The 23,071-nt window shown below is 40.1% G+C and overlaps 1 protein-coding gene across 5 annotated transcripts in view; it reads left to right on the forward strand.

Moving 5' to 3' along the window:
- MEGF10 (multiple EGF like domains 10) overlaps positions 1-23,071 on the forward strand; it is a 343,436-nt gene that overhangs the window by 223,057 nt on the left and 97,308 nt on the right. For all 5 annotated transcript variants that reach the window (XM_048221243.2, XM_044387359.3, XM_044387360.3 and 2 more), the window contains 2 exons: positions 5,269-5,370; positions 7,141-7,241. In XM_048221243.2, the coding sequence (XP_048077200.2) occupies positions 5,269-5,370; positions 7,141-7,241 (203 nt within the window). The remainder of the gene's footprint in view (positions 1-5,268; positions 5,371-7,140; positions 7,242-23,071) is intronic.

Here is a 23,071-nt window from a genome sequence, read left to right on the forward strand (position 1 = left end):
TTTTGTCCTTATTCCTTCCTCATTATTTGATGAAACTTGGCAACACGTAATTGCACACTTTGTTCGCTATGGATAGTTCCCAGGGTCTAAAACGCCGCCTCGCTTAGGGCGTGTGCTGGATAAATGACTGTTGATTGAGTACACTCACCTTCTGGCAGGAAATGAAATGGCTAAATATGGACATCAGTGGGGGAATGGGGAGAGGAGACAGAGGGACAGGCATGGGGCACGTTAGTCTCTAAACCTCATGCAGTTCCACTGTTGCAGAAGTGATTCGGGCAACCTCTGAAAGAGTTACTAATGAGGAGGGAAAATGAGGGTAAAAGAGTAGGGACATGATGGAGATTTTTTTCTCCCGACTGTGCTTTTTTTTTCTATGTCCTTCTAGAAAGAAGGATTGACAGCCATAATGTTCTTATTGATGTATTTCCTGTTTTAACGCTGGATAATGATTCTTGGAAGAAAGGTAAAAGAAAGTGCAACAGTTGTGACACGAATGGAGAAAGGAGTATAAATTAAAATGAGCAAACAAGGGTGCAGGTGACACATTCTGAATTTTCAAAACCTGAAATAGGCCTTGAATGGAAATGGGGAGAGGAAGATGAGGTTCAAGAATTCTTGGTGGCTGGGCTGAGTAGGGCTCATTGGAACCTTGCCTCATCTCAACCCTACCTGTACCGAAGGGACTCAGCCGGACCCTTACTTCTCACAGTGTGGTGTGTGGGGCTGTGACTTGAGCCCTGCCTGGGTGCCTGCCAGAAATGCAGACTGTCAGGCCCTGCCCCAGGCCTGCTGAATCATTAATTTTCAAATAAAAGTAGACCTCTTTTTAATACAGCAATTGTGGTTCTTAGAAGTCATACAGAAAATGAAATGAAGGAAAATGAAATCATTTAAAATACACAAGGGGTGCTTGTTATTAAAGGAATCCCACGCCAGCAGCCTTTTGGAAACTGATAATTCCATGAATTATCCGTTCCTTCTCCACAGCCCCTTTCCCTGGTCTGTGAGTTTACGTGTTGGCATCTACTGGGGTTTCTGCTAAAGAAGACACGAAGGAAGAGAAGCCATTCTTTGCCCATCCCCTTGGGGGTGGAACTCAGAAGTGGTAGTAATTGAAGTAGTCCTGAAGCGAGCAGAGATAAGGAATGATGATTATTACCATATCTGATTAAAGTAACAAGATCATTTTGGCAGATAGAATGTAATTAACCACTTTGGAATGTGTCCAAGTGATGATGGCTTCTCCACTCCTCCCCCACCTGCCCACCCCATTCTTTGACCTTAAATTAAATCTTGCTGGGGTTTCTCCCCGGATGATATTTAATAGGTTAAAGTTCCAGTGATGATATGTTTTCAGTGTCTTTGAGAAGATTAAACACACAAGCAGAAGGTGAAGAGTCACGCATCTCTGTGGTGAAAATAGTGTAGAATTGAGATCAGAATCCCTTTATACCACAGTTTGGCACCCATCGTCTGCTTCGGAAGCCTCAGATGTTCTAATGACATCTGAGAGGTGGCATGGGACAGGACGGTGTCTGGGGGCCCCAGTGTTAGTGTTGGCTCTAGGCTGATGGCTAGCACAGGGAGCTCAGTGTTGCTCATTTGTGATAAGAACAGGATTGGACTAGACAGTCAAGAAGATTCCTTCCCGCGCTGACTTAAGAGCAGCTTCTGAGGACGGTTAGCAGAGGCACTGATTCAGTTCAAAAAGCAGCCAGGAAGCAGTGATAAAGACCCAGAGGAGGGGCGCCTGGGTGGCTCAGTCGTTAAGCGTCTGCCTTCGGCTCAGGGCGTGATCCCTGCGTTATGGGATCCAGCCCCGCATCAGGCTCTTCTGCTGGGAGCCTGCTTCTTCCTCTCCCACTCCCCCTGCTTGTGTTCCCTCTCTCACTGGCTGTCTCCCTCTCTCTCAAATAAACAAATAAAAACTAAAAAAAAAAAAAAAAAAAGACCCAGAGGAGGCTGGCCTGGTCTCAGAGATCTTTCCCTTCCTAATGCAAGCACACAGCTTCCACAAAGTGGCCCCTTGAAAAGTGACAAGTTAATTCTTCAACTGTAGGTGGGTATTGAGCAAATTAGGTCAGTTATGTAGTATTTGCCAGTCATAATTTGAAGAATATTCAAGAAGACTATTTACTAACCTGCTTATGATACACTCAAGTTTAAAAGTAATTTTCAAAATTATGTGCATAGTGTGGTTATATTATAATAAAAACCAAAAAAACTAAACTAAAATGAAAAGGTAAAAAACCCCTAGGGGCAGGGCACCTGGGTGGCACAGCGGTTAAGCGTTTGCCTTCAGCTCAGGGCGTGATCCCAGCGTTATGGGATCGAGCCCCACATCAGGCTTCTCCGCTGTGAGCCTGCTTCTTCCTCTCCCACTCCCCCTGCTTGTGTTTCCTCTCTTGCTGGCTGTCTCTATCTCTGTCAAATAAATAAAATAAAATCTTTAAAAAAAAAAAAAACCTAGGAGCTATAAAAAAGTTAGCGAAATGTTATTGGTGGTTATGTAAGAGAGAACTCTCTCTTCTTAAAACATTGTTTTCTAAATTTTGTAGTGTGATTAGAATACCATTAAAAATGGGAGGGGAAGAGCAAGATTGTATGGAAAAGAAAAAGAATGTATAAAAACCAACAGAAAGGAAATTTGGTGTGAAAAGGCTTAGAGCCCTTCGCCCGTAGACTTCACCAGAAGCCTGTTTGTGATCAATGTGCAATGTAATTTGTTTTCAGTCACTTCTGAACTGAATTTGAGCCTCTGAATAATTTTAATTAGAAGGGTCAAGATGGAAGGGAAATGCTCAAAGCATAGTAAATTTTGTCTTCCTGTTTCCCGGAAACTGCACGTATTTCTCTGTTAGAGCCATATTGTGTTACTTCTAGCATTCTGTGCTGGCCCCCCTCGAGAGCTCTTTGGGGGCGGGAATTGCAGAGACGATGTTCAATAACTGTTTGTTGAATTGGAATCTTAAATGGTTTGATTTGCCTTTTCTAGATAAGAGCTTTCTTCTATCCTAAAACCAGAGAAGCATCCCACAAATGTGTGCTGTCGGTGAGCAGCACATGGCAAGAGAGAAAATCCGTGTACTTCAGCACTTCCTCTCATTTAAGCAATCCTCCAGACTGCTAGAAATTAGTGAAAACATTTCTCGTGTTTGCCTATGGAATCCACATCAAATGGGATATGTTTGGCCAGGATCCATTTGTTGATTATCACTTCTGCTCACCAAGGCAGACAGACCTTAACCATCATAACACGGCCTTTGAAATTTTATGGGAATAACGCATCAAGTTTAGTTCCAGTGAACCAATTTAGTTCAGTTAAATTAGTGCTGTAGAGCCTGCTAGAATATTTTGTCCCTCAAATGACCTTGATTTAGAGTGGCTTCTTTTTTACTCCTCTAGCACGTGTGGACAATAGCTGTGTTTTGCTCATGGGTAATATAGGACTTCACCTACATGCAGAGGACATTGATTCGCTTTGCTCAGCGCTAAAAATGGAATGGAGAAATAATGCTGCAGGCCTTGAGATTGGGTTATTTACAAGCACCTGGATAGGCAGGGAAAATTTTAGCGAGGAAGTCTTGGAATTTGCATTAACCTGAACCTCAGAACAGTGCTAGAGGTCAGAAGACATTAATAGTTTACTGTGATATTTCATTCCAAGAACCTTTATATTTTAACAGAGACTTCTTTTCCCCTAAAGGAGTTACATAACAGACGTGGGCATTTGCATCCCGTACGCTCATCTGAACCCATTCTTGTGGGTAGCCTCAGATGGCATACAGTAGAGAAGGAAATAGGCACCTAAAATGTATGTAAGAAATGCAGAATGCCAAGTGGGAAGGGATCTTCAAGACCATCTGTGATTCTCTGGTTTTAAAATGTGATACTCAAAGCCCAGGGAAGGAAGGTCATCTGCTGATGGCCATCCAGTTTCTCGGTGTCTGATCAGGATAACCCTGTCTTCTGTTAATCCAGCGATCTTTTCAGTAGGGCCTACTGCATTTGCCTAAGATTTGTGGAGGATCCCTAGATTTATGTAGAAATCAAGTTGCAATGACCCAAAGAATGAAATACACAGAAGTGTGAACAGTATGATTATTTTATGAATTTCCTATTGAAGCCTAAGCACATAATAGCTAACAGAGGCCATTTGGAGAAAGAAATCCCACTGTTGGGGAGCCCAGCACCACATAGCTTTTCAAATGAGAAGGTTCTACCCTATATCTAACCTGAATTCTTCACGCTCATGTTTCAGCCTCATTCCTTCTGTACCTTCCCTAGTCGATAGTTCCTAATAATGAAGTTGGTCTATTGATTTGCTGCAAGTGAGTCCATAATTGTGGCCCGTTTCGTTTGCTAGTGTGAATTAAAGATTTTAGTGAAAATCTTTGAGATTGTTAAAGAGAAGAGGATTAACTTGTTCAGCCAAGAGGATTCTCTAGGTTTTCTTACAGGCAGGAACTCTAAGTTCTTGAGCATGTAATGGGCTGCTTTAAAATGAAGAACTATGACATTGAACATTGAATGCTCTTTATGTTTTATGGATGTTTTCTACCTACATTCTCAGGCCCTTAGGATTGCCTGCTTTTACTTTAACAAGAAGCTGTTAGTGAAAATGTATTGGAAACCAGGCTAAGTGGCAGCAGGCTGTGGATATGTATATTTCAGGCTAATTGTTTCAGCGATATGTTTAGAGACTTTGTAGTTCTTATTTAGAGGTTGTATATATTCTCCCAGTGCCTGAGAAGTAGGGCAGGCGCACAAAACCAAATTAATTCAAGTTCCAACCTGAGAAATATGTTCTTTCTGATTTTCCAGAATCAGTACCAAAATGTACTGCTATGAATATTCACATTGTCTCTGTGCTTATTATTTGCATGCAGACTTAGATTGAAAACTTCTTGTGAAAGGTCTGGGTTAACCCTGCACTTCTGGGATGAGGGAATGGAATTAAATACAGAAAAATATATGGTGATCATGTTTGTAAATTTAGGATTATCAGAGTTTATGGCGGATGGTAAAGAGAATTCTTTTATGAAATTTAGAACATGAACTCTTGTCTTTTAAATGTATTATTCATATTGGTCCTTTTGGTGCTCTGGGTCAAATAAAAACCTGTAAAAACATGGAGGTTCTGTATTAAAAGTCAGCATGGAGTCGCAAATGACCATAATTTAGCCTCTGATTTTTTTTATATACGCAGTATATCATGAATGTAAGAATAAGAAATATTGATTCCTTATCTTTCTTTGTTTTCAGCTACTCAGTGACTGTTCAAGAGTCATACCCACATCCCTTCGATCAAATCTACTACACTAGCTGCACTGACATTCTGAACTGGTTTAAATGCACACGGCACAGGTAATCAAAGCTCAGATGTATTTATGAGTTTGGCTAACGGGGAAGTACTTTAATGCAGAGACATTAAATATTTGAGAAGATGCAGCCATTCATCTCTTGAATGGTTATTGAGTGCTTGCTATTATCCCAGCCTTGTTCCAAACCATAGGTGATACAGAAGAGCAAAACTGATGTCCGTGCCCCTGAGGAGCTTACAGAGAAAGTGTCTACTGGTTACCATCGTTTGGTTAGCAAGAAATCATGCAGCTTTTGTGTCGTGCATAAATGGGGGAGACGCTCTTGAATATGGACATCATTAGGTATCAAGAGACTCATATTCCAGCGTATGTTTCTACTTGAATATCTGACTCAATTTAGACTAACTTAATTTTTTTTTAAGAGAGGGACAGAGAGTGCATGCACACACGTGCACAGGTGGGGAGTGGGGGTGGGGGAAGAGGCAGAGGGAGAGAGAGACTTTTAAGCAGGCGCCACACCTGGCACAGAGCCTGACGTGGGGCTCAATCTCACGACCCTGAGATCACAATCTGAGCCGAAATCAAGTGTCAGATGCTTAACCAACTGAGTCACCCTGGTGCCCGTAGACACACTTAAATTTGACTTCAACATAAGACACATATTTTTTTCTATAAATATGAAAACAGGAAAGAAAAACATCTTAAATATTAATGTTAATGTGGAAGGGAACTGTGATACCTTACTTTTATTTGTAAAATACTTTCAGTGGTGTGAGTCATGGGTCTAAATGTGACTCCTGTTGGTTTATGCCACACTAAATGTTGTGCTCAGTGTTATTTCTTCAGGCACGCTTTCCTTGTCCACTCTGTCTAAACAAGTCTTCCCTTCCTGTCGCACTCTCTTCCCTTACTCAGGCCTTATTTTTCATCACACCACATAATCATTATCAGTCATTATATGACATATTTATTCATTTAATGTGGATCTGTACTTAAATTCTATAGGTTTATCTTCCCCAGTAGGATACAGATTCCTTGAGGGCAAGGCTTTACGTTGTTTTGCTCACTGTGAGTTATTTCCCTAGTACCTAGAGCAGTGCCTGGAATATAGTAAGTGCTCAGTAAACATGTGCTGTGTAAATAAATCAGTGAATGAATGAAGCTTTGGTTAAATGAGGGTCGTTTGTCTATAACCTTTTATTTTATAGTGGGATGAGATGGCATTGTCATAGATTTTTCAATGAATTCTCTGAATTCTTCTTTTAAAACATATGTAAGTAAATGATAAATTAGATCAGTGTCATATCTGAAATTTTTTTTTAATTTTATTTATTTGAGAGAGAGCAAGAGCATGAGCAGGGGGAGGAGGAGGGGCAGAGGGAGACGCAGACTCTCTGCTGAGCAGGGAGCCCAATGCGGGGCTTGATCCCAGGACCCAGGGATCATGACCTGAGCTGAAGGCAGATGCTTAACCAACTGAGCCACCCAGGTGCCCCTCATATCTGAAATTAATTGATACTTTCCAAGGTTTCTCAAGATAAATGAAATAGGAAAGTCGTGAAACTTCTGATCCCTTGAAATAAAGTATAGGTTGACTAAAATGGGCAATTTTAATATATTCTTAAGCAAAAAGATAAGAGCATAATATTGGTCAAGACATATAGTCCATGATCCTTCTTACCTATTTTAGAATACTTTGCTTTTCATACCTTTATTATATCTAATAGCTCTTTTGTATCAAAATATAAGTTCTTTATACCTAATCACATTTCCGGTCAAAAGAAGTAACAGTGTGATTTTTCCTTCGGTGCAGAATCAGTTACCGGACAGCATATCGGCATGGGGAGAAGACTATGTATAGGCGCAAATCCCAGTGCTGTCCTGGATTTTATGAAAGCAGGGAGATGTGTGTCCGTAAGTAAGACCTTTATCCCTTTGTGGGTTGCTTATGTTTGCCAGTGCGGGTTTGCATGTGTGAATGGTGGGGCGGCTTGGACCATTCCCTTTCACCCTTAGCTGCTGCTTTCCCAGTCTGTGGAATGAGGGACACATTGCTCTGTCCCTGTGTCCTGTCAGAAATCTCCACATGAATGTCCCTTGAGGAGAAAGCAGATGTTATAGAAGGATGATTTAAGGCCGGATATTGCAGTGTTAATTACTGTTTTTGTAGTAAATGTCTCTTTGGAAACTGGTCAAGGAGTCACTAGACTCAGGTCACAGAAGAGAACAGAGGCAGGACTTTCCCGCAGCAGCTGACCGGAGTCCCGAGGCAGTTCTGAGAGGCCAGTGTGTTCTTTTCTGGTGCACAGAACGATGAGTCTTACAAAAAGCAGAGGAGCTTTCACACTAAGAAACGACTCTAAGTCTGGGTCACAAAGTAGACCTTCTTCTTTGTCATTTTCTGTCTGCCCTCCCCATCTTACCAATTCATTCTGAAATGTCTCAAGGGAAGTTGGATATTTTATGATACACTTCAGAAATTCCTGGGATATCATGTGTGATTAAGTTTGCAATTGAGGCTTCTTACTACTGTGTTTAGGACATAGAGAAGAGAGATCATTAAAAAGGGGTGTATTTAAATATTTTGGCTCTATGCACAGTTAGAGGGGCAACATTGTTTTCTAAGCTGAGACACTGGTGTTGACTAGCATCGAGAGAAACAAGGTTCTGTTCTAAACTGAAGGCAGTAGGAATGACTGGACACATCCTGGCTTAAGTATCTGCAGGGCTGTTTGTTAGCACTGGGTGACCCTGGAGAAGCCCTTTATACCTCTTCGAGGCTCCTTTGATCTCAAGTGCAGAGAGAACTTATATGGATATTCTGTGTGTCCTCTTCTTTCCAATGCCTGGATTCTCCTCCTCTTCTTCTTCTTCTTCTTCTTCTTCTTCTTCTTCTTCTTCTTCTTCTTCTTCTTCTTTTTTTTAAGATTTATTTATGTGTTTTAGAGAGAGAGAGAGAACAGGGGAAGGGGCAGAGGGAGAGAGAATCCTTAAGCAGACTCCCTGCTAAGCATGGAGCCTAACACAGGGCTTGACTCAGAGCTCAGTCCCAGGCCCCGGAGATGATGACCCAAGCCAAAATCAAGAGTCTTAACTGATTGAGTACCCAGGCACCCCTGGATTCTATTCTTAGGGGCAGTTCCTCAACTAATTGAAGAATTAGTTCCTCAACTTTGATTTAGAGCCAGGGTTATATGTAATAATAACTGTTAATTTAAAAATTAGAAAATGTAACAAAAGAAAAGAGAAGAAAAGAAAAATAGAGTGTGAATATCTTTCCTGATCAGTAAATGTACTTTTGTAACATATTACAAATGTCAGTGTGTTATTGCATTATAGATATTTAACAAATTTCAGCTGTTGAATATTATGTGATTTCTATTATGAACTGCTCTAGAAGACATTATTATGGTTAAATCTTTGTTCATCCCCTTAATTAATAGGTAAGGATAAATTCCTAGAAGTAAAATTGCTGGATCAGAGGTGTACACGTATTTTTCAGATGTTTGGTGTGTTTCCACTTTGTGCTCCCACCTGCAGTATGTGGGAATGCTTTTTTGCTTGCACCCTGTGCCAATTTTCCCTTTACTAATTTTTTTTCTTAATTTACATGTCTTTGATTACTAAGGATGCCGAATAAGAAAAATTACATGTTTATAATCAACATCTTAGAGGATAATCACGATCTGATCTCTGTGGCCCAGGCTGATGGGAATTTTCCAAGGAAAGCCCTGAGTGCACACAGCGGCAGAGTGGGGGTGGGGGGGTGGGAGGAGTGGACCCTGGCTGCGTGGGCTGGCCACTTCCCAGAAGCTTTGGGGTAACATTATCTTGGTGTCCATGCTAGGACTCAAACTTACAAGAACAATGGTCAGTACGGTAAGGAGTGGTTCTATCTCCCAAGGTTCATTTCTATGACCCACGTGACACAAATTATATATAAAGTCAGGATGCTATTTCCTGAAGTGACACAGAGCCTGGAGGGCTATCTTCTGGTCATACGTTCTCTCCTTGAAGGCCTTGGACATGGAAAGCTAGATTTTACTGCCACGCTGGTGTGAGGGCCGTGGATCCAAGCAGGGTCACTTGGTGTTTAGTGCTTCATGGTCCCAGGCTTCCAGAACCCAACACCTCTGTCATTTCATTCAGAACTGTGGCCCATCTCAGGATGCTGGGCAGTTCCACGACCCAATCCTACCTGAATATTATAATGGTAAAAATAACTTTGCCTTTATCTCACACTGGGCAGGTTGCAAGGTGTCCTCCTGACTGCTTGGATGGGTATCTCTAGCATTTGCCTCTTAATCAGAAGGGGAAATGAAGCATGAGAGACTATGGACTCTGAGAAACAAACTGAGGGCTTCAGAGGGGAGGGGGTGGGGGAATGGGATAGACTGGTGATGGGTAGTAAGGAGGGCACGTATTGCATGGTGCACTGGGTGTTACACGCCAACTAATGAATCATCAAACTTTACATTAGAAACTAGGGATGTACTGTATGGTGACTAACATAATATAATAAAAAAACATTAAAAAAAATAAAAAAATCCTTTTTTTCCCCTAAGCCTTAGTGTCTGACCAACGGCCCCAACTGAAACATTTTTCTTTTAGATACGTTAATATATTTAATCAGCTCTTTGTCTGGTCTCAGAGGCCTGGGAGCTATTTGGTCTCTTTAAGGGTATTTTGCATCTCTCCACTCTGATATGTTGATTTCATAGCTTAACCCCAGAAGACAAGCTTCCCTCACTTCCTTGTTCTTGGAGATGACTCCAGTCAATCTCTGCCCTTAGCAGCCAGCATCAGTGAGGCACCCATGTGGATAGGGAAGGAAGAGAGAACACATGATTTTTGGTTCTGCTTTCAGAAGCTCTTTTTCGTCAATTAGTTTTGCTGCCTGGCACCTAGCATAGTCACCATTGTTAACTGTTTGCAGTTACCAGAAGGAATGGAAACACAGGAATCGGTTATAATTTTAGTTTAATTTTTGGTAGTGAGTTTTCCTAGAAGGCAAAAAAAAGGGCAAGTTCATGCAAAAACATACCTGTATTTGAAAAAAAGTTTCCTTCAGGTAGCTGGAGTAGCTCCTTCTGGAGGGCAAGGTCCATCCTCCCATTGCCACCCATTGCTTCATCCTGCCAAAGATGACGCATTTCTTCTAGACTCAGACTGTGCAGAAGCTGCTGGTCTGCAGAGCACACTCTGAGCAGCCAGGCTCTGTGTCCAGAAGACAGATTATGTCATCAGGCAGGAAGAACCAAAACGGAAAATATAGGGTATGGCCTTGGCATCTGTGTGGGGAAAAAAAGAATGATTGGAGAATTTTCCATAAGGAAAATATTATCAGACATGAAGATGTCTCTGATTTCTTGATGAAGTTTTTACCTGTCCCTAAAAATAATTAAACTTTTACGTTTATTCAACTTTCAGGGTTACTATTCTTGCCTCATCTTGTGTTTAATTGCTTTTGATTTAGAGAAATTAAAATATTAATGAAGAAATGCCCCGAGGAATGAAGTGGGTTTAGTACTCGTGTGTCTGTTTGTACATGTGTATGTGTGTATAAGTTTGTGGTGTGTGTACATGTATGTGTATACATGATTTTTTGTTATTAACATTTTTTTCATTTGAGTATAGTTGACACATGTTGTTATGTTAGTTTCAGGTGTGATTCACATAGTGATTCAACTTCTCTGTACGTTATGCTGTGCTCATCACCAGCCTAGCCACCACCTGTCACCATAGAATGCTGTTCCAGGACCACTGGCTACGTTCCCTATGCTGTGCCTCTTATTCCTGTGACTGGTTCATTCTCTCACTGGCAGCCTGTATGTCCCTCTCCCCTTCACCCATTTGCCTGTCCTTCCACCCCCTTCCCTCTGGCAACCATCAGTTTGTTCTCTGTATTTATAAGTCTGATTCTGCTTTTTTGTTGTTTATTCATTCGTTTTGTTTTTTAAATACCACACATGAGTGAAATCATGTGGTTTGTCTTTGTCTGACTTATTTCACTGAGCATAATACTCTGTAGGTCCATCCATGTCGTCATAAATGGCAAAATCTCAGCCTTTTCTTTGGCTGTATGATATTCCATTGTGTATGTGTGTGTGCGTGCGTGCGTGCACCACATCTTCTTTATCCACTCTCTTTTTTAAGATGTCATTCTTTTTATGGCTGAGTAATATTCCATTGTGTATATATACCACATTTCTTTTATCCATTTATCCATCGATAGACACTAGGTTGTTTCTGTCTCTTGGCTTTTATACATAATGCTGCTATAGACATAGGGTTGTAGATACCTTTATGAAGTAATGTTTTTGTTGCCTTCAGATAAATACCCAGAAGTGGAATTGCTGAATCATACGGTAGTTCTATTTTTAATTTTGTGAGGAACCGCCATGCTGTTTTTCATAGTGTCTGCACCAGCTTTCATTCCCACCAGCAGTGTACAGGGTCCCCTTTTCTCCATATCCTCACCAACTTGTGATTTCTTGTCTTTTGGATAATAGCTGTTTTAACAGGTGGAGATGATATCTTTTTATGGTTTCAATTTGTGTTTCCCCACTGATTAGTGATGATGAGCACTTTTTCGTATACCTATTGGCCATCTGCATGTCTTCTTTGGAAAAATGCCTGTTCAGATCCTCTGCCCACTTTTTAATTAGATTATTATTATTTATTTATTGTTTTGCTATTGAGTTGTATAAGTTTTTATATACTTGGGATATTAAACCCTTATTAGATATATGATTTGCAAATGTTTTCTTTTATTAGTACATTGCTTTTCATTTTCTTGATGATGTCCTTTGTAGTGCAGAGGCTTTTTAGTTCGATGGAGTCCCACTTGTTTAATTTTTGTTACCTTTGTTTTTGGTGTCATATCCATAAACTTATCACTAAGATTGATGTTAAGAAGCTTACTGCCTATGTTTTCTTCTGGGAGTTTTATGCTTTCAGGTCTTTTGTTCAAGTGTTTAATCCATTTTGAGTTTGTTTTTGTGTGTAGTGAAAGACAGTTGTCTACTTTTATTCTTTTACATGTGGCTGTCCCATGTTCCCAACAGCATTTATTGAAGAGACTGTCTTTTCCTCATTGTACATTTGTGGCTCCTTTGTCGTAAATTAACTGACCATGTATGTGTGGGTTTATTTCTGGGCTCTCTGTTCTGTTCCATTGATCTATGTGTCTGTTTTTATGCCAATACCATACTGATTTGGTTACTCTAGTTCGAAATCAGGAAGCATAGTGCCTCCAGCTTTGTTCTTATTTCTCAAGATTGCTTTGGCTGTTTGGGGTCTTTTGTGGTTTCACACAAGTTCAGGATTGTTTGTTCTGTTTCCATGAAAAATGTCATTGGAATTTTGATAGGGATTGTGTTGAATCTGTAGGTGGCATTGGGTGGTATGGGCTTTTTAACGATATTAATTTTTCTAATCCATAGCATGGGGTATCTGGTATATTGAAGTTATGAATATAAAAACCTGGTGTTTCTGGTGCCAAATTCAGCTTATAAATGTTTCATTCATCAGTCTAACAAACTCTAATAAACACATTGAAGGGCTTCTAACTAATGCTTTACAAATTTAAACACCATCACCTTTTTTAAAATGGAATTTATGCTTTTAAAATGGAATAAATATTATAGAGTTTGATTGTCTCACACATTTCCATATTAAATTCAAAATGTTCACAAGGCTGAAAGATAGTTACCCTCAAAGAAAATAATTCTGTCATCTCATGTTTTTGCTTTACTGTAAAAAAAAAAAATTGGTGTATCTTTTCAGTTTGCTGAAGTTTTTAATTAATTAATTTGTTGCTTTCAGTTGTAGTAAAAAAAATACATTTCCCATCTTCCTAATTTTTAAGTGTATTATCAGTGGTATTAAGTGTATTTACTTTGTTGTACAACAGATCCCTAGAACTTTTTCATCTTTTAAAACTGAAACTCTATCCTTATTAAATCTTAATTCCCCCTCTTCCCTTAGCCCAGCCCTTGACCATCACCTTTTAACTTCTTCTTTCTGTTTCTGGGGTTTTGCTACTCTAGAGTCTTTATGTGAGTGGAATCATATAGTCTTTGTCCTTTTAGGACAGACTTATTTCGCTTAGTATCCTGTCCTCGAGCTTTATCCATGTTGTACCCTTTGCTAGAAATTCTTTTCTTAAGCCTACATAATATTCCTTTGTATTGTTTTCTTAAGTTTTTAAAATACCAGGCAGCATGGTTCCTTGATTACTACCTCGATGGGACATACTGAGCCCATTGTCTATTCTAGATGTTATATTCCATATTCCTGAAATTTGAGACCTGTCATGTCCTAGGCCTATTATTTAGGTTAGGTTAGGACCATCAACCCAGTTGGTGTCCCTGTTTGATTGAATTTGACATATCTTTTAGTCATTAAAATCTATAAATGTATTTTTTGGCCTAACTTTACTGTGGCAATTGCTATACTTATAATTTCTTTTCATGTAATTATTAGTATTTTATGACTCCTATCTCTTGTAAATATTAAAACGATATCTGATTGCACCTTGCAAATCTCATGGCTATGTTCGAATGTGAAATCGTAACCTCTAAGGTCATCTTGTTCATGCTGTTCCACCTTGCCTTGATGCTGGTCCCATATATAGTCTGAAGTTTACAAGAGTGACAGTTGCGTGGCTCTTCCTCCAGGGTACTAATTTTCTCTATAAGATCAGCAATCTCCAGATCCTTCATATCTTCCATCTTCTCAAACACCTCACCCATATATATATTCCATACAGTTCCCTATTTTGGAGTTTTGGTCTTGTTCCTAAAATGAAAAGATGCATTAACGGATATTGACCTAAATGTAGTGTGTTCCAAGATTATATATTAACATCTATTTCTCCCTCATTGTTTTGCCTCCCTCACTGATCCTCCCTTCCTTCCTATCTACCCACCTACCGATTCACCCATCCAATTATTAGACACTGAAATAGTTTAGGGGATGCGTGAGCATCATTTTATATCTCACTTTGTACATGTGAGTGAGTCCTAAGGTAAATTAGATGGGACTCTGGGACAAAGGGCATGCATGTTGTATCAGGAGGGTTCAGGTTTCTTTTTCACATCAGAGCCTAGAGTTGGGTAACCCAGTAGGCAACCCAGGCTATTTCCACGTTTCTGCTCCACTGTCTCTAGACTGCAGGCTTCATCTTCATATACCATTACAGATCTCCACATATCAATCCCATTCCCAAGCAGTGGATGGAAGAGGTAGGAGAAAGAGGCAAACAGCAATGCCAGCTGTCTTGTTGCTTTTGTTTTGTTTTGTTTTTTAAGATTTTATTTATTTACTTGAAAGAGAGAGCATTCGAGAAAGAGAGAGGGAGAGAGCACGGGGTGCACGAGCAGCGGGGAGGGACAGAGGGAGAGGGAAAAGCAGACTCTCCACTGAGCAGGGAGCCCAATGCGGGGCTTGATCTCAGGACCCTGGGATCATGACCTGAGTTGAAGGCAGACATTTAACCTAGTCACAGGACTCCCTAACCTGCAAGAGCATCTTAATTCTGAATAGTCAAGGGCCCAGTAAAAATATATTTTTATGGGAAGGAAATATTGGATATGAGGAGACAGGAGCCGTCTGAGCCACGTTTTAAGATTTTTGATACAACTGCCAAATTGATGTCCAAACAGGTTGTAACAACTTGCTTGTCCACTAAAAGTATATGAAGGTGCCCACTTCTCCATATACCAACACTAGTTATTACTATTTCTTTCAACCTATTGGGGGAAAGTGGTACCTGCCTTACTTTGCATTCCCTTAATTACTAGTGAAGGTGTTCTCTCCAAAAAATACATTTATTAGCCATTTGTATTTTGGTTCCAAGGATGCGGATTTTGGGGGCTACAGTGAGAATGTTTTGTTCTTCAGTCACGGAAATGCTGACTAGAAGGAAGAGGTGACAGTTGAGACAAAAGGGAGACAGTCTGGGACTGGGACTTGAATAACAAATGCCAGGGTCAAACCAGCAGAAGGTCCAAGTCCTTCAGAGCCTCTGGACTTCAACAATGTCACTAGGGTCCATTCCCTCCTCACCCTAGAGTTCCCCAGGTCCCCCTCTCCCAAGACCTCAACTCTTTGCAGCTCCGGAGATGGCGTGGAGCCAGGGCAGCCTCTTACCTTCTCCCACGGCTCCCACCATGAGCACTGAGGAGAGAGGAATAGTCTCTGATCCCCTGGCAGGGAGGGCAGCTTGTAGCAGCCCAAGCAGAAATGCAAAGGTGCTCTGGTCCATAGAAAGGGACTGAGACCAGACTCATGATCTTTATGGTGCCGCAGTTGTGGAGTAAATGAGTGAGGCAGCTCTAAGGGCCTCATCATTATTTACAACATTGGAACTTCGGGATGATGTGTTTGGAATACATACAACTGATTTTCAAACACAGCCTTGAAACTGACTTCTCAGCAAGTAGGAATCCCCTATAGATTTGGATACACGGGACTAGAAAAAGCTCACAGGAAAAGCAACCAACAGAGTGTGAAGTTGGCTCCTCTCCCTCTATGGGAAGAATTGGTTAATCCCGGGACAAGGCTGGCCATATGTTCTCACTCCCATATCCTAGGTCTCACCTTGGCTGATGACAGGGAGTGCAGATGTAAGCCGGGCTGCTTGGGGCAGTATCAGAATGGACAGAGGACACAGCCAGGGGTCCCTTCTCCAGGCCGGATCCCATCCTTTTGCCCCTTTGTCCTCCTGCCGGATGCTGCTGCAAAGGATGGGACCATTCTGAGAAATGTTTCCTTTGTGGTGGACTTAACTCTGCCTTCCATTTTTTTGTTAGATGGGGAAGGTCAAGTGCTAACTTCAAATTAAAGCTGTAATGGGGGCATTGCAGGCAGTGTGGCTTGTGGGGAAGACATAGGAAGAGGTTTGGGGACTGGGTCACCCACTCTGTTGCGTTGTAGGCCAGCCCTAATGTTGGAAGATCAGTTCCCATGGCTGTGCCCTGCCTGTCTTTGGCATTCATTAAGAGAACTCTGGAACTGTAAACAAGAAGCCTTAACTCCCACACACTGAAGAGTATATGTTTCCTGTTCTTAGCAGAGACGAGTGTGACAATTGATTACCGTAGCAGTGAATGAATATTCACAGCTGATTTTTAACTCGGCCAATTTTATGAAAAACAGAACTGGTCATAGGGAAATAAGGAGCTAAAACTGGGGTTGCTGTTTATATAAAAAAATAATTATTGCAAATGTACTTTATTCTTGTTTGAAGGTCGTGCTTTGGTAAACAATGCGTTTTAAACCCAAATTTTGGGTTAAGGGCTTAAAGACATCTGTAGCTCACTTACGTAAGACTGTTTTTCTTCCAGGAGGCAGATAGGCCACATAGGTGGCACTTTAAGGGACCACATAACCCATACATTTCCCCCCTTTTCTTTCTTTCTTTCTTTCTTTCTTTCTTTCTTTCTTTCTTTCTTTCTTTCATTTCTTTCTTTCTTTCTTTCTTTCTTTCTTTCTTTCTTTCTTTCTTTCTTTCTTTCTTTCTTTCCTAGAATATTATGTTATGCTAAACTGGAATTAACAAAAAGCTTCCTTTTTGGGAAAGAGGGCACCGTCCCTTAGAAGCAGTGACCTGGAACATTGTGTTTAGAAGGATTCTGTGCATGGGTGGCACAGTCAGGGGAGCATCTGACACTTGGTTTTTCCTGAGGTTGTCATCTCAAGGTCGTGAGATCACCCCCCCCCCCAGGCTCTGCGCTCAGCAAGGACTCTGCTTGAGATTCTCTCTCCCTCTGCCCCTCCCCCATCTCTCACTGTAAAATAAATAAATCAATCTTAAAAAAAAACCAGAAGGATTCCGAGGCCATGTATGTGCTTAAGAGAGAACAGAACAGAGTGACTCATCAGTGGTGTCTGTCATGGTCATTGGGTAGCCTGAGTGCCTTACACTTGCCATTGCTGTAGTAGACTCTAGTAGGCATCCTTTTGGACCTCTCGAGTCATGGAGATATCATTTGCGGTTCCTGAATCGTGCAGCTGGCCATAGCTTCCTATTATACCCACCTTCCCCCATTAACCGTGAAGTCATATGCACTTGTTTCTGCTATTGTCCCCAGGAAAAGCAAGCTTTCTCTTCTGAGGTGGAATATCTGCCAAACTAACTCAGGATGATACTGTCAGCAGTTTTATCTAGGGAATTGAAAAAGAGACTCAACAGCCACGTTTTGCCTGGTGTCAGCCATAGGAGGGTCTGGGAGGAGGGGGAGTGCAGGCTTGGACAAATTGTCCTAATGGGAAGGCTTTGGGGAAGAGCTGTTCTGCAGATACTCATTCCCTTCACCGGGAGTTTATGGAATAACACAGGAAATTCTTCAGTCAGGCTTCATGTCATTTTGGTCTTTTGCTGCTACAGTTTTGGGCTCAGATTTTTCAAGATGAGTAGAACTGGAGTACAGGGTAAGATGCCTTGTTCAGGCTGTTAAGTTTCAGCCTTTGGTGGAGGGCTGTTTATTCATGAGCTGTATGTCTCTGGGGAATTTGCGGAGGGGGGCAGAGTGAGACCTTAAGGAGAGAGGAACAGCTCCCTGAAGCTGAATGCAGTCTGAGCCTTCTGATCTGGACTTGCTTGACTCTCACAGCTTCGATTATTAATAAAGTTGTGATCTTGTCAAATATTTCCAAACAACTGTGGCCGGTAGACTCTTAAGCAGACCCTTTTGAGTCCAGATAAAAGCGAGACAATCCTGTTAGGCTAGCCAAAGAGACCTTGAACTGACAGCAGTCAGATGGTGTGTTTCTAAGTATACCTACTCATGATGCCCTTTCTGCCACTAGCAGTGGATTTTTTCATGTTTCCATAGGGACCCTGTATTCTGTTGCTATGGAGCCCGACTTGGTGCAGAGGAACCTATCACTAATACTGGGAAAGGCCCTTTGTCCACATACTTCTCCAGCAGAAATTCCAATTTTCCCACACATCTATTGGAACCTAAACTTCGGTTTTCCAGTTTTGGTCTTTGGTCTCAGCCGGTAGTAAAGATAGCAGACCTGATAAACAATGCACAAAAATCTTTTTTGATTTACTGATAGTCAGTGTTTGCTTACTAGTTAGGATTTCAAAAATAGGAACCATGGATTTAATAATAATCGTAATAGTAATAATAAACCATGAATTCAGGATCGCCTTATTCCAAACAGATGGAAATCATGTCTGCTGCCTGTTTTTTTGCTTAAGAAAGCCTGACTTTAGAGTCCCATGGAGGCAGAGCCAAAGGGAAGCAATGAAAAATCCTTGCCTTATCTCTAGAAAATGAGTTCCTGCAATTTTAGCCTTTGCAGAACAGGTGGAATTCTCACAGGTCTAACAATTTACGCAGTCTCCTTACAGGGATAAATAATAGTTAATAGAAAAGCTCAGAACTGAGAAGCAATTTTTATTGTACTGTGGCTCAGATCTTTTTACAGCAGAGTCATTTTAACATAATGGGAAAAACACATTTTGATTTAAATGACCAACCACAAAACATTGACCCGGCCAGGTGATGACAGAACTTGCATTTTTGTCGTCTAAGATGGTGACCGTCAGCACTTTTACAGAAAATCCTGTGATAAACCTAATATATCCCTGTGGGCCACACACAGAGCTGCTAAAGGAGGGGGAGTCATGTAATAACATCAGCAGGGCTGCATGGACACTCTTCTTCCATAAGCTGCAGCAATATCCCAAGTTCCAAAGATGGTTTTTGTCTTGATGAATAATTCTAAAAGGGTTGAAAGAAATCATCTAGAGCTCCAAGAGAACCACTCCGAAGAGAAGCAGCCTTTTTAGGTTTGAAGACAGCACGCTTTGAAGGTGGACCTCCCTGGCTACCTGGGCACATCGGAAGGGCAAAGGCTGTAGGGGCAAGTCTAAAAACACGGCCCCCAAACTGACGTTTAAGCTCAAAAACAACTAGGTTGATCTATGTACTTAGCGTGTAATTGAGGAACAAAAAAGGAACTCTGCCACCTCAAATGAAATCTATCTGTTGATCCAGAAACTTGGACCCTGGGCGTTATCTGTAGTTATATGCGATTAGTGTGAGCTACTGAATACCCATCCTCTAGAATTTACTGTTGCCTTATCCAGTAAGATCAGGAAATGCCTTGTGCTTGATCCCCTTTCTCCAAGATTTATGGCAATCTTGTAAATGCTCTGGAAATGCTTAAAGGTGTGTCTCAAATTTATTTGGCTATGATATTCTACCCCCACCGCCACTTTTCTTTCCCAAGAACATGATAGAACTGACTCTACTTATTTGGGAAACAATGCTTTAAGGGATTTGGTGTTCTTTTATATAACCTTTGACTGGTAATTATAAATATTTAATTTATCAGGGACTCTTTGGATCTTTAATTTCTTGGGTTTTCTTCCCAGCACCCCATAACTGACATATGACATGCAAGTTTAAGGTGTAAACATTATAATTTGACACACTTACATATGTTGCAAAATGATTATAATAGGGTTAGTTAACATCTCCATCATCTTACAGAATTACCATTTCTTGTTTGTGGTGAAAAAATTTTTTTTAAATATTTATTTATTTGCGAGAGAGAGCAGGGGGTAGAGAGAAAAAGTCCTGAGCGAACTCCACACTAAGCATGGAGCCTGATGTGGGGCTCGATCTCAACCCTGAGATCGCAACTTGAGCCGAAACCAAGAGTCGGTCGCTTAACTGAGCCACCTGGGCACCTTGTGGTGAGAACATTTAAGAACTACTTTTCTTAGCAAGTTTCTGTATATAATACAGTATTATTAACGATAGTTGACATGCTGTACTTTAGAGCCCCAGAACTTATTACTGCAAGGTTGTACTCTTTGACAGACTTCTCCCCATTTGCCCTACCTTTCCAGTGCTGGAACCACCATTCTATGTGTCTAAGCATTCAGCCTTTTTAGATTCTACATATCACAATATCATACAGTATTTCCCTTTCTCTGACTTCCCATTTAGGATAATGCCCTCAGGGCCATCCTAGTTGTCACAGATGGCAGGATCTCTTTCTTTATTATGGATGAATAATATTCCTCTGTATGTACATACCACATTTTCTTTACCCACTCATCAGCCCAAGGACGGGTAGGTTGTTTGCCTATCTTGGCTATTATGAATACTGCTGCAGTGAACATGGGAGTGCAGATATCTCTTTGAGACCCAGTTTCATTTCATTTGCATATATACCCAGAAGTGGGATTGCTGGATCATATGGCAGTTCTAGTTTTAATCTTTTGAGGAGCTTCTATACTGTTTTCCATGGAGTCTGTATCAACTTACATTCCACCAACAGTGCACGAAGGTTCGCTTTTCTCTGCATCCTCAGAAACACTTATCCCTTGTCTTTTTGATGAGCACTATTGTTAACAGGTGTGAGGTAATATGTATATGTGCTTTTTGGAAAAAAATGTCTATTTAGGTTCTCTGCCTATTTTTTAATTGGTTTGTTTGGTTTTTGCTATTGAGTTTTTATATATTGAGTTTTTATATATTTTGGATATTAACCCCTTATCAGATATACGATTTGCAAATATTTTCTTTCATTCTGCAGGTTGACTTTTCCTTTGGTTGGTTATTTCTTTTGCTATGCAGAAGCATTTTAGTTTAACATAATCCCACTTACTTATTTTTGCTTTCATTGCTTGTGCTTTCAGCGTCCTGTCAAAAAAATCACGGCACTCTTTATGCTTTCTTCTAGGAGTTTTATGGTTTCTGGTTTTATGTCTAAGTCTTTAATCCACTTTGAGTTAATTTTTGTAAGTAGTGTAAGATAAGGGTCCAATTTACTTCTTGTGCATATGATTATCTGGTTTTCTTCGCACCATTTATTGAAGAGACTATCCTTCCCCCATTGAGTATTCTTGACTCTCTCATCAAATATTAGTTGACCACCTATGCCCGGGTATATTTATGGGCTCTCAAATCGGTTGCAATGGTCTATGTACCAGTGCCATACTGTTTTGGTTATGATAGCTATGTAATATAGTTTGAAATCAGCAAGAATGATGCCTCCAGGTTTGTGTTTATTTCTTAAGATTGCGTTGGCTATTTGGGGTGTTTTATGGTTTTATAAAAATTTTGGAATTATTGTTTCTATTTCTGTGAAAAATGCTATTAGAATTCCAATGCTATTTGGAAGCTATAGGGATAGTATTGAATAGGGTTTAGGTACTATGGACATTTTAACAATATTAATCCTTCTAACCATGAACATGACATCTTTCCATTTACTTGTATCTTCTTAAATTATTTTCATCAAGTTTTATAGATTTCAGTGTACAGAAGTTTCACTTACTTGGTTAAATTTATTCTTAAGAATTTTATTGTTTTTGATGCTATTGTGAATGGAACTGTTTTCTTTCTTTCTTTTTTCAGATATTTTGTCATTACTCTAATGAATTGAAACTGATTTCTGCATGTTGATATTTATATCCTGTAACTTTACCAAATTTGTTGATTAGTTCTAATTGTTTTTGGTGGAGTCTTCAGAATTTTCTCTATATAAGATTATATTTTCTACAGAGACAATTTCAGTTCTTCCTTTCCAATATTGATGCCTTTTTTCCTTTTCCTTACCTGATTGCTCTGGGTGGGACTTCCAGGACTAAGCTGAATAGAAGTGGTGAGAGAGGGTGCCCTTGTCTCATTCAAGATCTTAGAGGAAAAGCTTTCACTTTATACCATTGAGCTTGACGTTAGCCATGGGCTTATCATATATGGCCTTTCTTAAGTTGACCTACATTCCTTACATGCCCAATTGGTTGAGAGTTTATATCATGAAAGGTTGCTTTATTGTGGCAAATGTTCTTTCTGCCCCTATTGAGATGATCATTCAACTTACCTTTCATTAGATTAATGTGGTGTATCACATTTTTTTTATGCTAAACCATCTTTGTATCTCAAGGATAAATCCCTCTTGCACAGGGTATGTGATCCTTGTAATGTGCTCCTGAATTGGCTTTGCTAATATTTTGTTGAGAATTTTTGCTTCTATATTCATCAAGGATATTGGTTGATAATTTATTTTTCTTGTAGTGTCCTTATCTGGTTTTGATATCAGGATAACACTCGTTTTGTAAAATGAGTTTGGGAGCGTTTTCCTCAAATTTGGGCAAGAGTTTGAGAAAATTGGCATGAATTCTTTAAATGTCTGGTAAATTCACCAGGGCAACCTTTTGGTCCTGGGCTTTTCTTTATTGGAAAGTGTTCTATCTTTTTACATTGGTTTGTTAAGATTTTCTATTTCTTCATGATTCACTTTTGGTAGGTTTTTGTTTCTAGGAGTTTATCCACTTTTTCTCAGTTCTCCAATTGGTTAATCTATAGTTGTTCATAGTAGCATCTTATAATCTTTTTTATTTCAGTGTTACCAGTTGTAACATTTCCTCTTTCATTTCTAATTTTATGTATTTGAGTTCTCTCTCTTTTTTCCATAGGTAGTCTAGCTAAAGGTTTGTCAATTTTGATAATCTTTTCAAAAAACCAGCTCTTAGCTTTGTTGGTCTCTTTTACTATGTTTCAGTCCCTATTTCTTTTATTTCTGCTCTTTGTCATTTCCTTCCTTGTGTTAACTTTGGGCTTAGTTGGTTCTTTTTTTGTTTTTTCTAGTTCCCTAGTTCCTTGATTTGTAAAGTTAGGCTGTTTTTTGAAATATTCTATTAAAGTCTGTGTTTATTACTATGAACTTACCTTTTAGCACACCTTTTGCTATATCCCCTAACTGTT

This window comes from Ursus arctos, unplaced genomic scaffold, assembly GCF_023065955.2.
Source record: "Ursus arctos isolate Adak ecotype North America unplaced genomic scaffold, UrsArc2.0 scaffold_5, whole genome shotgun sequence".
Taxonomy (NCBI): domain Eukaryota; kingdom Metazoa; phylum Chordata; class Mammalia; order Carnivora; family Ursidae; genus Ursus; species Ursus arctos.